This window comes from Hypomesus transpacificus, unplaced genomic scaffold (genome assembly GCF_021917145.1).
Source record: "Hypomesus transpacificus isolate Combined female unplaced genomic scaffold, fHypTra1 scaffold_124, whole genome shotgun sequence".
NCBI lineage: Eukaryota > Metazoa > Chordata > Actinopteri > Osmeriformes > Osmeridae > Hypomesus > Hypomesus transpacificus.
Window position 1 is genome coordinate 2,283 of NW_025813703.1, and position 13,682 is coordinate 15,964.

Here is a 13,682-nt window from a genome sequence, read left to right on the forward strand (position 1 = left end):
GTCTCTGCAGAGCAGCATAAGGAAGCTCAACCTCTGAGAGGTGCTCTGCTAACAATGATCAATAAAATACGTATCTATGTACAGTACCAGTCAAAAGTTTGGACAGCTAGATGTTACAAATAAAGTAAACCTGTTACTGTATATTGTAAGTATTATTATTATAGTTCCGTTGCTGTATATTGTTACTGTTATAGTTTTTATTACTAGTTGGAGACAACGGGGGACTGGTTGTTTTCATCCTTATTCGTATAAGTATAACCTACTTTAGAGTTCTTTCCCCTGGAACAGATTTCATGTTCCAACTGAGGGGGGCTGTCGTTGTTTTGGTGTGTGGGGCTGCATCAAATACCCTTTTTGCTCTGTTAAATTGCTGCACTAGTCCACACCGGTGGGGATCTCATTCTATTATGACTGTAACTGTTAGCTGCTCCTGGCATTCTCTAATCCCTGCTCTCCTCTCTGTCCCCCCCACCCACACATTCCCTGTGGTGTGGGGGGTTTGAGCTGTCAGGACCTGCTTGGTCGTCGGTCTGCCTACGCTGAACCAGGTCGTCACCCGGAATCCAGTCTCCATGACGGCCAACAGCGAGTTTCCCGGTCCCATCCAACGTCTATAAAGCCGAACAATGGATTTTGGTGTTTCAAAACCCATTGACACTGTATGACTATGTTTAGCTTGTGTTCTGCTCCTCTCTCTTACCAACCGTCTCTGGAGGAGGGGATCCCTCTCTGAATTGCTCCTCCCAAGGTTTCTTCCATTTTTTCTCCCGGTGGGAGTTTTTCTGGGAGTTTTTCCTTGTCTTCCTTGAGGGTTTAGGTTGGTTGAGGGGCAGTTCTATGGGCGCATGTGAAGCCCTCTGTGACATGCTTGCGTGTAAAAAGGGCTATACAAATAAATTTGATTTGATTTGATTTGGACACATTTTGCTGCCGACCGGTTGCTTTGGTCGTCCAGGCCAGAGGCCTTAATAGCTTTGTCCGGTTCACCTTTGCGGTATATTTTCGCAAGGCAAATTTTAGAACAGGATGGGTTGATTTGTCTTGTCCTGTGCCACAAACTGCAGTGCAGCTCCAGTTGTAGACAGCTTCAATGTCATAGCTTTCTTCCCCTTTCCCTGCCGTTGTGTGCTGAAGTTGAGGGAGCTTTGGCTTAAGGTGCAGGGCCCCGGGATGCAAAGCGGAGTCGTGAGAAGTGCAAATATACCGCAAAGGTGCACTCTGTACACTTACCTTCAGTTGCACAATCCTTAGCTTAGTGAGTGGTTGAGCTACAACATTTAAAGCAGAGTCCCTTTTTTGTTTGAGAAAGGCCTTTCCGTCCTCCAGATACTTGGCTTTGAATGGTCTGCATTGCTCGAGGGGACGTGGCTGGCTATGTATTGCACATCTAGTTCCCTCAGCTTTGAGTGTTCCTTTCCTGAAACCCCTTGGGAAATCGTCAAGTCATTGGAAGAGTTTTTCTAGTATTTCAGGTGCCGCATAGCAATCCTGGAGACGTTCCCAGGCCCTTCTGGAGTGCTGTGACTGGATTTTCGACGTGCACTGACCACTGACTTGATCAATTCCATTTCCTTTCTGAAGCCCAGCTTTTGAGTGGGTAATGACTGCCAAGCACGATCGTTTTCGGGCTTATCATCAAATTGCTATAAACTCCAGCTCACGAAGTTGAGACGAGCTAAGTACTGCTCCATATGTCTGATTGAGGGTGCACCATGGTTGGCTGCCGACCTCGGGAATAGAAGGATTGTGAAGACTTGTTTAAGTCGATGTGACTCATTTTCAAATTACTCAAGATTGGTCACATTCTCTGTGTGTGGCCTGACTTTCAACTTTTATTGACTGTGGTACATACACATAGTGAAAGTTGCCTGATGTTTGATATTAGGTTCTCATTAGAGAGTTGGGTTTATTGACGTGATGAGACACACAGAGGTTGTCGATGATGAAACAAAGTACAGCAATCGATACGAAAAAGTGAGGTGAAGCCTTGCCAACTAAACCCAAGATCTAAACATACATTAATCTCTTCCGCTGTCAAATCGTAGCATGGGCCACCTGGTGTTCTCGTTAGTTGTAAGTGCGATGACGGTTGTAGTACTTTCCGTCTTTGGCCTTCAAATTGTCACAGAATAACAAGTAGGTGCTGACATAAGGACTCCAGTAAAACTGTACACTCTCCTCCAAGCCTCCGCTTTGCCTTCAATATTTGTTACAGGAAGAACAGTTCTTGCATGGGCCCTGCGGCAGTCACAATACCTAGCGGTTCGGCGTACCTGTATTCCTTCGAGACAACGCAGGACGTGCAAATATCGACAACGTTACCAGGGTTTGCAGTAATAATTAAGGGTTGGTGGCAGGTTGTAAAAAGGTTTCAAAGTTACAATGAATGCACAAATCACAAGTGTTGAGTGTACAGGCGTTTTGAGCTGTGAAGTAATGACTGTGCGTGAGTGTTTCAGAGATGTGTGTGGGTTTAAGTGTTTCAGTGGTGTCGGACCAACAGATTTTCCAAGTGTATGTACTCGTGTGTTTTGTCATTTTGTCCTAAACGTCCTCTCCTAAATCCGATGGTCTGCACTGCTTCTCACAGCTCCGCAGTGCCTCACCATTCCCCATTTTCACTGTCAATATATTGTCAATACATTGCAACTAGCCGCCGCACATTTGAATTCCCCATGTGACTCCGGTAGATGAAGTGAACACACACAGACACACAGCTGGTAATGTAGCCCAAGGACAGTATCTGATTGGCTTATTTCCTTTCTTATCCCTGCGCTTGCTAAGTTCTCCCCCCTCCTCATCCTCCCATACTCCCGCCTTCCTCTCCTGTTTCTCTTCCAATATTCTCCTCTTCCTCCCCCATCCACCATCTCCCTCTGGTGACAGCCTAAGGAACAACAGCATCAGAAGATCACCATGGAGACAGTCTCAGTTATGTTGTCTTTATTTCAGAGATATAGGAGGGCTCATCAATCAACAAATTTCCATGGTGACAGTTACCAAGGAACTGTCACCCGGTGACCAGCCTCTCTGGATTAGAGGAAGGACGGAAGCAGCAGGTGTTGTTGTGTGCGAGTGTATGTGATTGTGTGTTGGTGTGCACGGGTAAGGGGTCAGGGTGTGTGTGTGTGTGTGTGTCTGAGAGAGAGAGAGATCGAGAGAGAGTGTGTGTGTGTTAGAGACAAGTTGCAAGGCTACTGTGAAGACAGCATTGGGGACGAAAAAACTCCTTACAAACACACAGTTGCTATCCTTGATAACATGAGCTTCCACAGATACAATGAGACTTCTGCAGTGACGAGAGCAACATATGGACCACAACAGGACTAACCCTGACCCCTAACCTTGATCCCAACAGAGTGGAGTAACACTCCGTTTATGCATCAGTCATTTGTTCAGCTTCCATGTTTCCATGCCAACAGGTAAGATGGGAGGAGTCAGGGGAGAAGAGTGGAGCATTTCCTAGCAACAATGTCTGTGTTGTGATCCAGCTCCTGTCACGGGGTCGTATTCCGCATATCTCCTCTACTCCTGTTTCTTTCTGAAGGAGTCCTTGGTTTCCTCCATCTTGTCATGTAGTCTATCCTTGGTCTCCTCCATCTTGTCATGTAGTCTATCCTTGGTCTCCAGCAGTTTGCCCGTGAACTTATCCTTGGTCTCCCCCATCTTGTCCTGAAGTCTCTCCTTGGTCTCCTCCATCTTGTCCTGTAGTCTCTCTTTGGTCTCCTCCATCTTGTCCTGTATGTACTCCTTCACAGGGGGCGGTGTGGATAGGTAGCCGTGCTGGCGCAGGTACTTGACTGACAAGGACGTCCCTCCCAGTGTGACGGTGTAGCGCGCTGGCGTGGCGATCTGGAGACAGTGGATTGGGTTAGAAAAAGAACTACCAGTTGGAACTTGCAAGAACACGCTGGAACCAACTAGTACTAGCAAGCAAGGCTCTTCACTGACTTTTTTCACCATCCTACCAGAACTGTCCTGAAATATAATCTAAGTCATCCCAAAAGGCATGTTGACAATCCAAAATGTTAAATATTATGCAGATATTTGCCCAAAGTTCTAAAGTGCAGTGGGCAAACGTGAGTAAAAAAAACATTTGTTGAATTTACATGATATTCTAATAGGACATATGACAAAGCTAGACTCACAAAGCTAACCAGCACCTTACAATACATCTATGATATGAACCAACCTCTTGAGATAGAATAAAATAACCTGAGGCTAAGGGAGACTTTCACAGGTCTAGATGGGTATACACTGGAGCTAACATTACTTAGTAATGTGTGTGTGTGTGTGTTTGTGTACATGTCCTCGAGCAGGTTTCATAAGAAGTGTGTGTGTTTCGCCAAACCTGCAGTCAGTTTCCTTTTCATCGCCGTTCCTTCGAACTTCAGCAATTGTATTCCCTCCCCCAAACTCTCACACCAAAATGGATTTACATTCTTCCCAATGTTTTCACTGGCCCCGGGACAACGGGAGGCCCTTAAGCTTGAGCTTCAACCCATTAGAATCATCTAGAACCGGTCAGTAAGCTCACCTTGTACATAGCGTAAGCAGTCAGGGCACAGCCACTCTGGGAGTTTTCTAGAAGCTTCACCAGCCTCTCCGGAAACCCAATGTACTCGAGGTAGGGAACCACGTTCACACCCCTGGACACATGTGCACAGTGTGAGAGGGCGAGGGGGTGAGAGGGTGATGACGTGAGGGTGACGGGATAAGGAGGTGAGAGGATGAGGAGGTGGGAGTGCGGAGGTGAGAGGGTGAGAGAAGGGTGGAGGTGAGAGAGTGAGATGAGGAGGTGAGAAGTTGAGCAGGTGAAATAGTAAGGAGGTAAGAGGGTGAGGGGATGAGGAGGTGAGAGGGTGAGGAGGTAGAAGGGGCCATGGGGAGGGTGACGAGAGGGTGAGGAAGCAGCGGAAGTGGGAGGGTGAGGATGTCACTAATCCATGTAGCAACCAGACAGCTATGTAGGCCAGCAGGTGTGAGTGAGAGAACATCTAGGACCCAAACAACAGATTAGGACTTCAGAGAATCTCCATTAATAGAGGGCTTTGTTTCACGTCTTGCCAAAAAGAGTGTGTGTGTTTCAGGGGCATATGTTTCATCATACATGGGACCTGTCTCACACACCTTTTGAAAACGGCAAATCTGTCCCCTCTACTTTTTATTAAGAAATGATATTTAATGCAACTTAATCCTCAATTGCTAAAATAATTCCCACCCACATTTGAAAACAAACATACGCCCCTGGTGTTTGTGTGAGACCTTACTTCATTGCTGCATAGTAGAATGTTCCGATCCACACTGATGACGTTAGCAGATGCACCGGCACCATAACTTTCCCGTACTGCTTCAGTGTTCGCTTGAATCGCTGTACTAAGCCCACCGAGTGGTCCTGCAAGGGGTCCGCCTCCTCGGGGCTTGGGACAGCTGCCTGCTCGTTTTCTGGGGCCGTCTTCTTGGGCCCCACCGACGGCGAAGTCCATGCAGCCGCGGATATCCTCACCCAGCGAGGTTCGCTAAGCGCAAGGTGGGATCCAGTTTGCGGCGCGACGGTAGGAGACTGACGGGCAGCAGAGCCCGAAAGCACAGACCGCATAACGGACACCTTCCGCCACACACCTCGATTAACGAGCCGCTGCATGTTTTGTTTCTTGTCCACCGCTGCCTTGTCCACTATCTGGTCAGAACCAAACATCACAAACATCTGTAAAGCACAGAAAACTTCCCGTCTAAACTATCTGTGGTTGCATCTATGGTAGGCTAACTCGGCTAGCTTTGAGCCCACGTTTAATCAGACCTCTGCTAGGCTAAGTAGCTATTTAAGAAGCTAATACCAAGCACCGCTGGCGGAGTAGCTACACTACACGCAGTTTTAACATTTCCATCACTTAATATGACCTACCTAGTTGTCCTACCTACCTAGTGCCATGCAGAAAGCCATATGGAACATAATGCTAGCTAGCTAACGTTAGTTACTTTAGTGGGCAAGACAAGCTTGTAAATAACTTTTATGATTTGACACTTCAAGAACGCCATTTTCAAAACATTGACATGCAGCTACACAGCCCACGATACTTACCTGTCAGTGAGACATGGTGTTATGGTGTTTCAGGCAAGGGTCATGAACGGTTGCTGGAATTTGGCCATGTCCCTTCTGTCATTCAGAACTTCCTTGCATGGCATGACGCACAACGTGTTGGCACGGCGCCGTAAGGAACCATGGGAAATGTAGTGATGGTCTTCTTCTTCCTTGGCGGTTGATACTCAATGTTTGGTACACGTTCCGAAACCTAGCTTCTCGGTTTTTATTCCCCTTTAAACGTTCCTCTGCATTAATGCCCAAGCGAATGAACTAATATCATAATATATGACACAATATTTATGTTTGCTGTCACGTTGTAAAGTTCGTTAAGTTGCCTTTTAACAGGTGGGAGTGTGCTCCGGCACGATATGCGGCGCTGTAGCATCGCAACTGTTTGTTGTCTATCATATGTTGCTATAACTCCACAGAAGAAGACAAATCAGCCGGCCGCTTCCAGTGACAGGCGGAACATATGTTAAACACCACGTAAACGGATGTTTCCACCATTTAACGTAAACGTATGATGCAGTAGAAAGAGATCGGTCTAGGTAATGTTGTCGGTGTAACAGGACATGAGGAAGTTAAAAAAACACAAGTCGAGGGCAGATGGCCGGGTGAATGGACACGCTTCAAGACACGGAGGTAGTCATCCCAACGCAGCAGGTTTAGAATAAATCCGGATTCACGTAAACTCTGCCCGCCTGTCAGTCAGTGTGGACAGTTTGTTACATAAACAGCTGGTTTGATACGATAAAGATAGCCAATTTGAAAGGGTAGCTATTCTGGTGGACAGACAGCTGCTACGTGGATCGGAGTTGAGTCTGTGTCAAACCTGCGGAGGCTCTGTCTCTTAGGAGCAGATACTGTGTTCCAGCAGAGTGTGCTGTAGTTCGTAACTGCACGCGCTGTTACCCAGACGCTTTGATTTTCTTCGGGGTGTATATGGTGAAATCTGGCCATGATGAAATCTTCAAGAAATGGAGATGTCACTATGCTCTAGCCTAGGGGTTGTGTGATCTAGGAGCTGAGGGTTTTGGAAGGGGTTGTGTTCTAGAAGGGTTTCTGCGTTTTAGTTGCTGAGGAGTTAAGTGTTCTAGAAGGAATTGTGGGTTCTAGACGCTGAGGGGTTGTATGTTCCAGACGCTGATGAATGTGTTTGCAGAGCCGGAGTCGTGGAGGAGACAGAAGCTGTGTGAGATCCAGCAGGCTCTGGACAGCGACCCGGTGGACATCGAGACCCTGAGGACTGCTGCCGCCTCCGAGGGAGGTCTCCTAAACGATGACATCAGAAGGAAAGTGTGGCCCAAGCTGCTCAATGTCAATATCTACACCCTGCCCCCCAAACCCGGTGAGATACACACACTTACACACTCACACACACACATCAACACGCACACAAGCTCACTCTCACACTCATACACTGACACATACACACACCCGAAACTCACATAATCGCACACACACTCACACACATACAAGCACACACACTCGTTCACACACAGAAGTACACACACACACACACACACACAAACACAAGCATGATAACCCCTACTAGCACCTAACCCGGTGGTCATGTGTCATGTTGCTAATGTTGTTGTGCAGGCTGGCAGGTGATGTGGCATCAGGGGCTGTATCATGTTTGTTGATGTTGTTGTTGTGCAGGCCGAGAGGTGAGGCAGAACCATAAGGACTACAACCAGGTTGTGATGGACGTGCGCCGCTCGCTCAGACGCTTCCCCAAAGGTCAGGGGTCAGGGGTCACGTGCTGTGTTCGCCGCCGTTCCACTACGTTTTTTCCTTCCCATGTGCGATGGTTCTCACTCCTCTGTTCTTCGCCTGTCCTCCTGTGTTCCGCAGGCATGCGTGCTGAGGAGCGTGCGGTGCTCCAGGAGCAGCTGGTGGACATCATCCTGGACGTTCTCCTCAGGAACCCGCCGCTCCACTACTACCAGGGCTTCCACGACATCGCCGTCACCTTCCTGCTGGTGGTCGGCGAGCGGATGGCCATACCCATGGTGGAGACGCTGTCCAATCACCACCTCCGGTACGACGTCTCCTATTGACTCATTATAAAATAACAGCATCCGAGCTGAAAGACATAACCACCCCATTCAGCCCCCCCGCTGATCACCCATGTATTTGTATCCATACGGAAGATGATGACCTCACTAACCCATACCTCAAATATCCACATCACTAATCCATACTTCAGAGATGCACATCACTAAGCTCCTCCCCTGTCCGCCCCTCTCTCTCCTCTCTCTCTCTCTGTGTCTCTCTCCTCTCTCTCTCTCTCTGTGTCTCTCTCTCCTCTCTCTCTCCTCTCTCCTCACCAGGGACTTCATGGATCCCACCATGGACAGCACCAAACACATCCTCAACTATCTGATGCCTCTCCTGGAGCAGGTGAACCCAGAGCTGCACACCTTCATGACCCGGTACTGGTAACACACACACGCACACACGCACACACATACCCTCTCACAGACAGAGCTGTCATTTTGATGACCATTTCCTCTCAGCATCGGCATCGGTAGCTTTTTCGTGTCCTGTCATCCCTCGTCCCACCAGCAGAGGGCAGTACAACATTAATGTTCGTCCTGTAATACAGTATACGAACTGAGTTAGTCAATGACTTCAGACTGTCCAGCAGCCAAAACAGACTAGTTTGTTTTTTGTTTCATACAGTGATGATGATGGTGGTGGGAATAATGAGGATGATGATGGTATTGATTATGATGGTAATAATGATGATGGTAATGATGATGATGATGGTGATGCGTTGCAGGGCTGAAGTGGGCACCATCTTCGCTCTGAGCTGGCTGATCACATGGTACGGCCACGTCCTATCAGAGTTCAGACACGTGCTGCGTCTCTACGACTTCTTCCTGGCCTCGCACCCTCTCATGGCCATCTACTTTGCTGCCACGGTAATGCCTCTCTTCCTCCTCTCCCCTCTCCCTCGCTACCCGTATCCTCCGCCTCTCTCCTCCTCTTCTCCTCTCTCCTCCTCTTCTCCTCTCTCCTCCTCTTCTCCGCTCTCCTCCTCCTCCTCCACTTTAAGCGCAGCTAGTTCAGCGTGTCATTCATTTATCGGGGACGTAAGGCGTCTTACTCCACCTTCCTTTACTCCGCCCACTACCACACCCATGTTATGTGCATATTTATTGGGCCACGTCCGATGAGGCGTCTTTAAAAGACGCGCGGATAGGCACACACACGCACACACTCAGCCATTTGTTGTATGATCAGTGCTGCTGCCGCCCTCCACCATCCCCTTCTCCCCCATGCTGTCTGTGTATCTATCCAACAGGGGGATTATATCTCTATTGCTCCCTGCCTCATATGTCATGTATGTATGTGTTGCATCGAGGAGGCAGGGAGTACTTCCCTTAGATCATCCACTCCGTCAAAGTTAAATCTACATGTCCATGTCATGTAACAATAAATGCTCAAATCTAATACGTGATTGTCTTGACTGAACTCTTTTTCCTCTCCTCTCCCTCTCGTCTTTTCATACTGTCTCCTCTCACCTCCTCCTGTCTCCTCCTCTTCTCATCCCCTCCTCCTCCTCATCCCCTCCTCCTCATCCCCTCCTCAACATCCCATCCCCTCCTCTTCTCATCCCCTCCTCCTCTTCTCATCCCCTCCTCCTCGTCTCCCCCTCCTCCTCATCCCCTCCTCCTCGTCCCCTCCTCTTCCTCATCCCCTCCTCCTCATCCCCTCCTCCTCGTCTCCTCCTCTTCCTCATCCCCTCCTCCTCATCCCCTCCTCCTCATCCCCTCCTCCTCGTCTCCCCCTCCTCCTCATCCCCTCCTCCTTGTCTCCTCCTCTTCCTCATCCCCTTCTCCTCATCCCCTCCTCCTCATCCCCTCCTCCTCGTCTCCTCCAGATAGTGCTCCATCGTCAGGAGGAGGTGCTGGAGTCAGAGTGTGACATGGCGATGGTGCACCATCTCCTGTCCCAGATCCCTCAGGACCTGCCCTACCAGCTCCTGATTGGACGAGCTCAGAGCCTGTTCAACCAATACCCTCCCGCCTTACTGGCCCAGCGCGCTGCGCTGCAGTCTCGCAACAGGTGAGAGCCATGTGCATGAGTTAGCCACACCCACCACGTCTCTACCCTCTTACCTCACCCACCCTAACCCCCGACTTAACCCCATCCCACATACACCACCCCAACCCCACGCACTATAAACCGTAACCCCAACCATAACCCCACTCACCTTAACCGAACTCTGACCCCACCCACCCTGATCCAACCCCGTCTTATATTACAGATGGCCAGCAGGGGGGGCTGGGGTGTAGGCAACATGCAGCAGCCAAACATTCTCTCCACCTGTGTGTGTGTGTGTGTGTGTTCAATGCAGTACAAGGCTGAGTGGGCCCCTTGTGTGGGGCAGCTAGCCAGTTAACAGACCCCCAGCCTGGGGAATAAAAGCACAAAGCTGGCTACACACACACACACACACACTCTCTCACGCACACATACACACACATATTCACAACACCTCCCCCTCTCCCTCCGGGCCAGCAGATGCTTAGAGGGAGGGGGTGGTGTGTGTGTGTGTGTGTGTGTGAGAGAGAGATATATGTGTGTGTGTGTGGTATTAATGTTGGTTGCCCCTTGTTGTCACTGCTGTATTGTTCTGTACAAACACTCTGCATGTTGGCATAGTTAGAGCTCGGTGGTAGATCTGGACTGCAAATCTAGAGGTCATGGGCTCAACTCATTCATTCATTGAGCAGACTTTTTCACAAAGCGAGGGTGCATACAGGAAGTACAGCAGTAGGTCAAGCATCAGAGGTGTGTAGTTCTAACAGTATTCCAGTGGTCAGAGTCAAGGAACTGTCTGTATTTACCAGGCACAGGGCAAAGTAACCACATCTCAGCCACCAGGCGCGGTGCAAAAATAATACGACAGTGCAGTAATAACATGACAGAATAGTCTGCGACAGTAATAAAGAGGCCGGATAGTTTCACTGTCACACATTAGACAGGATAGTCACCCCAACATAACAGACAGGACAGTTAGCCAGTAACATAAGAGACTTGCCTAAAGGACTAACCCTTATGCCCCTCCCCCTCCTCCCCCCCTCAGCATCACCATCGGATCCTACCAGGCGTTCCAGAGGAGCCGGCACCTCCAGAGACCAGACCGGGTACTGCGGGGGAGGGGGGGAGGGGGGCTGCAGGGGGCCCGGGGGCCCGAGGCGGGGGGCAGCCAGCTGGTGGTGAGGATGGCAGTGTGGGGCATCTCGGCCACCCTGGGGGCGGCAGCCTTGGCTGTGGCCCACACCGCCCTGAACTGGTCACCTGACTTCCTCATGCAGCTGTTCTGATGAAGCCTCCCGTCCTCTCCTCGTCCTCACCTCTCTTCCTCTCCTCCTCTCCTCCTGGGAGGTAAAGCCTTCCTCATCGTGCTGCTGTGATGATGATGGAGCTGGAGCCAGCCTCGCCCCTCTGATAGAGAGAAGGAAGTACGGAGGGAGGGGGTAGAGAGACAATGAAGACTAGGAAGTGTGGTTTTTGGGGCATGATGATGTCCTATGGGCCATTGGCATGGTAAGGACCTACTGGCTGTGGTCAGGCGAAGGACCACATGCCAGGTTCTGATTGGACAGGCCTCGCTGCTGTGATCCCACTGCCCAATCAGACAGCCTTCATAAGGCCTGCAGCTGTAGTCACTGTTCACTGACACTTCTGGTAGGTCACAAAGGTCCTCCATTGACAACGGAACCAACAGAAGGTTCTGGAACATTGGGACGATGTTCTAGACCAACACCTGTTCTCTACACAACCATATTGGTGTGGAGGGGATTGTTGGGAAAAAAAAATGTGGTGAAAAAAAATTAAGGTCAATAGGGGTGAAGGAGTACAGATTGTTTTGTAGTTTACCCGGACAACGTTCATTTTGCAGCTTTTATGTCGAGAAAGATGTGTGTCTCAGGGCGTCATAACCAGCCAGGCAGCAAGTTAAGCATAAAAGAATAATCTATATTTCAGTCTCAAACGTCATGTTGTAGGGTGTGGGAAGGCTAACGTGAAGCTGTCTGGACACCGTGCTCAGTAAAACGAGACCCGCAGCTCGCTAGCTCACGTCTCCTCTTACGGCGTCAAAGCTTCAGGATCCCAATAAGTCTGGAACACGTCGTCAAAAGAACACGTCGAGGCCCTTTTGTACTGCAAAGTCCTGTGTCTCATACCCTGCTCTAGGGATGGGAAGATTCACCGATTTGCATCGGTGCACGGGCAGGGAAGTTGACAATGCGATTGCCCCAAATTTTGTGTGCACCAAATACAATTTGGTCTTAGGTGTAGGTGCCTCATTTCTAATCTTATTTATTTATATTCAATTAGTAGTGGAGGCCCTGTGCCTTTTATTTAAAAAGGTGATCAGGACGATAAATATGCTTTGCCACTCTAACGTGCACAGGCAGCACGACTAACCCAAGGACTCTCCACTGGTTATTTCTCTTCATCTAGAAACGGCACCACAGCTTTCTGCTCACTGCTGAGGCAGCCTAACTGCTGAAAGTCAAACGCGTCTGTCTGCTGTCTGTAGCTCGGACACAAAGTACCACGCTTCTGAAGTTAACCCTGAACATTTAACTGTGTGAGGTGTAACTAGAGATCTAGCTTTAAAGAAGGACTGGATAAGACGAGGGATTGATTTGGGGGGGTTTGATTTGAGATTTTAGACCTTTTTTTCACTATGGACAAAGGACTTTTTGCTGTAAGAAATACAATCAAACCATCATTCTGTACCATATTGAATTGCGTGGCATTTTATTGTTTTGCTTTTGCATATTGAGTTAAGTCGCATTGTGTTGAAATCATGTTGTGTCAAACGGCACTGCATTGTAATAGGAGGGAAATGATATCGCATCAAGAAGTTGCTTCATATTTACATTTAATGTATCGCATCGTTGGCAATGTATGGAGATGGTTATCATATGGGCCTTAGTGATTGGAGCTGCACATCCCATCTCTGCCCCGCCGTGTCGTCACTAACTAGGGTGCTGCTCCACCCTAGACTGTTATCACTAACCAGGGTGCTGCTCCACCCTACACTGTTATCACTAACCAGGGTGCTGCTCCACCCTAGACTGTTATCACTAACCAGGGTGCTGCTCCACCCTAGACTGTTATCACTAACCAGGGTGCTGCTCCACCCTACACTGTTATCACTAACCAGGGTGCTGCTCCACCCTAGACTGTTATCACTAACCAGGGTGCTGCTCCACCCTACACTGTTATCACTAACTAGGGTGCTGCTCCACCCTAGACTGTTATCACTAACCAGGGTGCTGCTCCACCCTAGTCTGTTATCACTAACCAGGGTGCTGCTCCACCCTACAGTGTTATCCCCTTCCGGCACCAGCCATATCTCACCTGTCTCCTTGTACCATGTACATGTACATCTGAAACTGTGTCATTCATTTAGTCCGAACTGAATCACTTTACACTTCATGCTTCATTCACTACATTTCGGTGATTTGGGAATTTCATTTGCCAAAGCGAAATGTTATGGAATACAGACGTATGTTCTGACAGGATTCTGTTGTACTTCTTTGAGAATAAAGAGGATATGTGT

At 49.0% G+C, this 13,682-nt stretch overlaps 2 protein-coding genes across 2 annotated transcripts; one reads left to right on the forward strand and one right to left on the reverse strand.

Annotated features, from left to right (window-relative positions):
- Window positions 1–2,928: 2,928 nt before the first annotated feature.
- LOC124488142 (uncharacterized protein C18orf19 homolog A-like) lies at window positions 2,929–6,188 on the reverse strand. Its single transcript, XM_047050674.1, has 4 exons — window positions 6,083–6,188; window positions 5,271–5,680; window positions 4,538–4,649; window positions 2,929–3,852 (listed from the first exon to the last, which is right to left on the reverse strand). The coding sequence occupies exons 2-4, from the start codon at window positions 5,642–5,644 to the stop codon at window positions 3,526–3,528; spliced, it is 813 nt and encodes a 270-aa protein (XP_046906630.1). The 5' UTR covers window positions 5,645–5,680; window positions 6,083–6,188; the 3' UTR covers window positions 2,929–3,525.
- Window positions 6,189–6,267: 79 nt separating this feature from the next.
- Window positions 6,268–13,682, forward strand: zgc:63863 (uncharacterized protein LOC393372 homolog). Its single transcript, XM_047050673.1, has 8 exons — window positions 6,268–6,727; window positions 7,248–7,433; window positions 7,748–7,828; window positions 7,943–8,129; window positions 8,422–8,523; window positions 8,874–9,015; window positions 9,978–10,162; window positions 11,187–13,682. The coding sequence occupies exons 1-8, from the start codon at window positions 6,658–6,660 to the stop codon at window positions 11,425–11,427; spliced, it is 1,194 nt and encodes a 397-aa protein (XP_046906629.1). The 5' UTR covers window positions 6,268–6,657; the 3' UTR covers window positions 11,428–13,682.

Bases quoted from the DNA above. Each gene is read 5' to 3' on its own strand.
- LOC124488142 (XM_047050674.1), bottom strand. From the start codon at position 5,644: ATGCAGCGGCTCGTTAATCGAGGTGTGTGGCGGAAGGTGTCCGTTATG. The intron at 4,650-5,270 runs GTAAGGTCTCAC...ACATGTGTCCAG, and splicing joins TTCTACTATGCAGCAATGAA to GGGTGTGAACGTGGTTCCCT. The intron at 3,853-4,537 runs GTGAGCTTACTG...CACTGTCTCCAG, and splicing joins CTGCTTACGCTATGTACAAG to ATCGCCACGCCAGCGCGCTA.
- zgc:63863 (XM_047050673.1), top strand. From the start codon at position 6,658: ATGAGGAAGTTAAAAAAACACAAGTCGAGGGCAGATGGCCGGGTGAAT. The intron at 8,524-8,873 runs GTACTGGTAACA...GATGCGTTGCAG, and splicing joins CTGCACACCTTCATGACCCG to GGCTGAAGTGGGCACCATCT. The intron at 9,016-9,977 runs GTAATGCCTCTC...CGTCTCCTCCAG, and splicing joins CCATCTACTTTGCTGCCACG to ATAGTGCTCCATCGTCAGGA.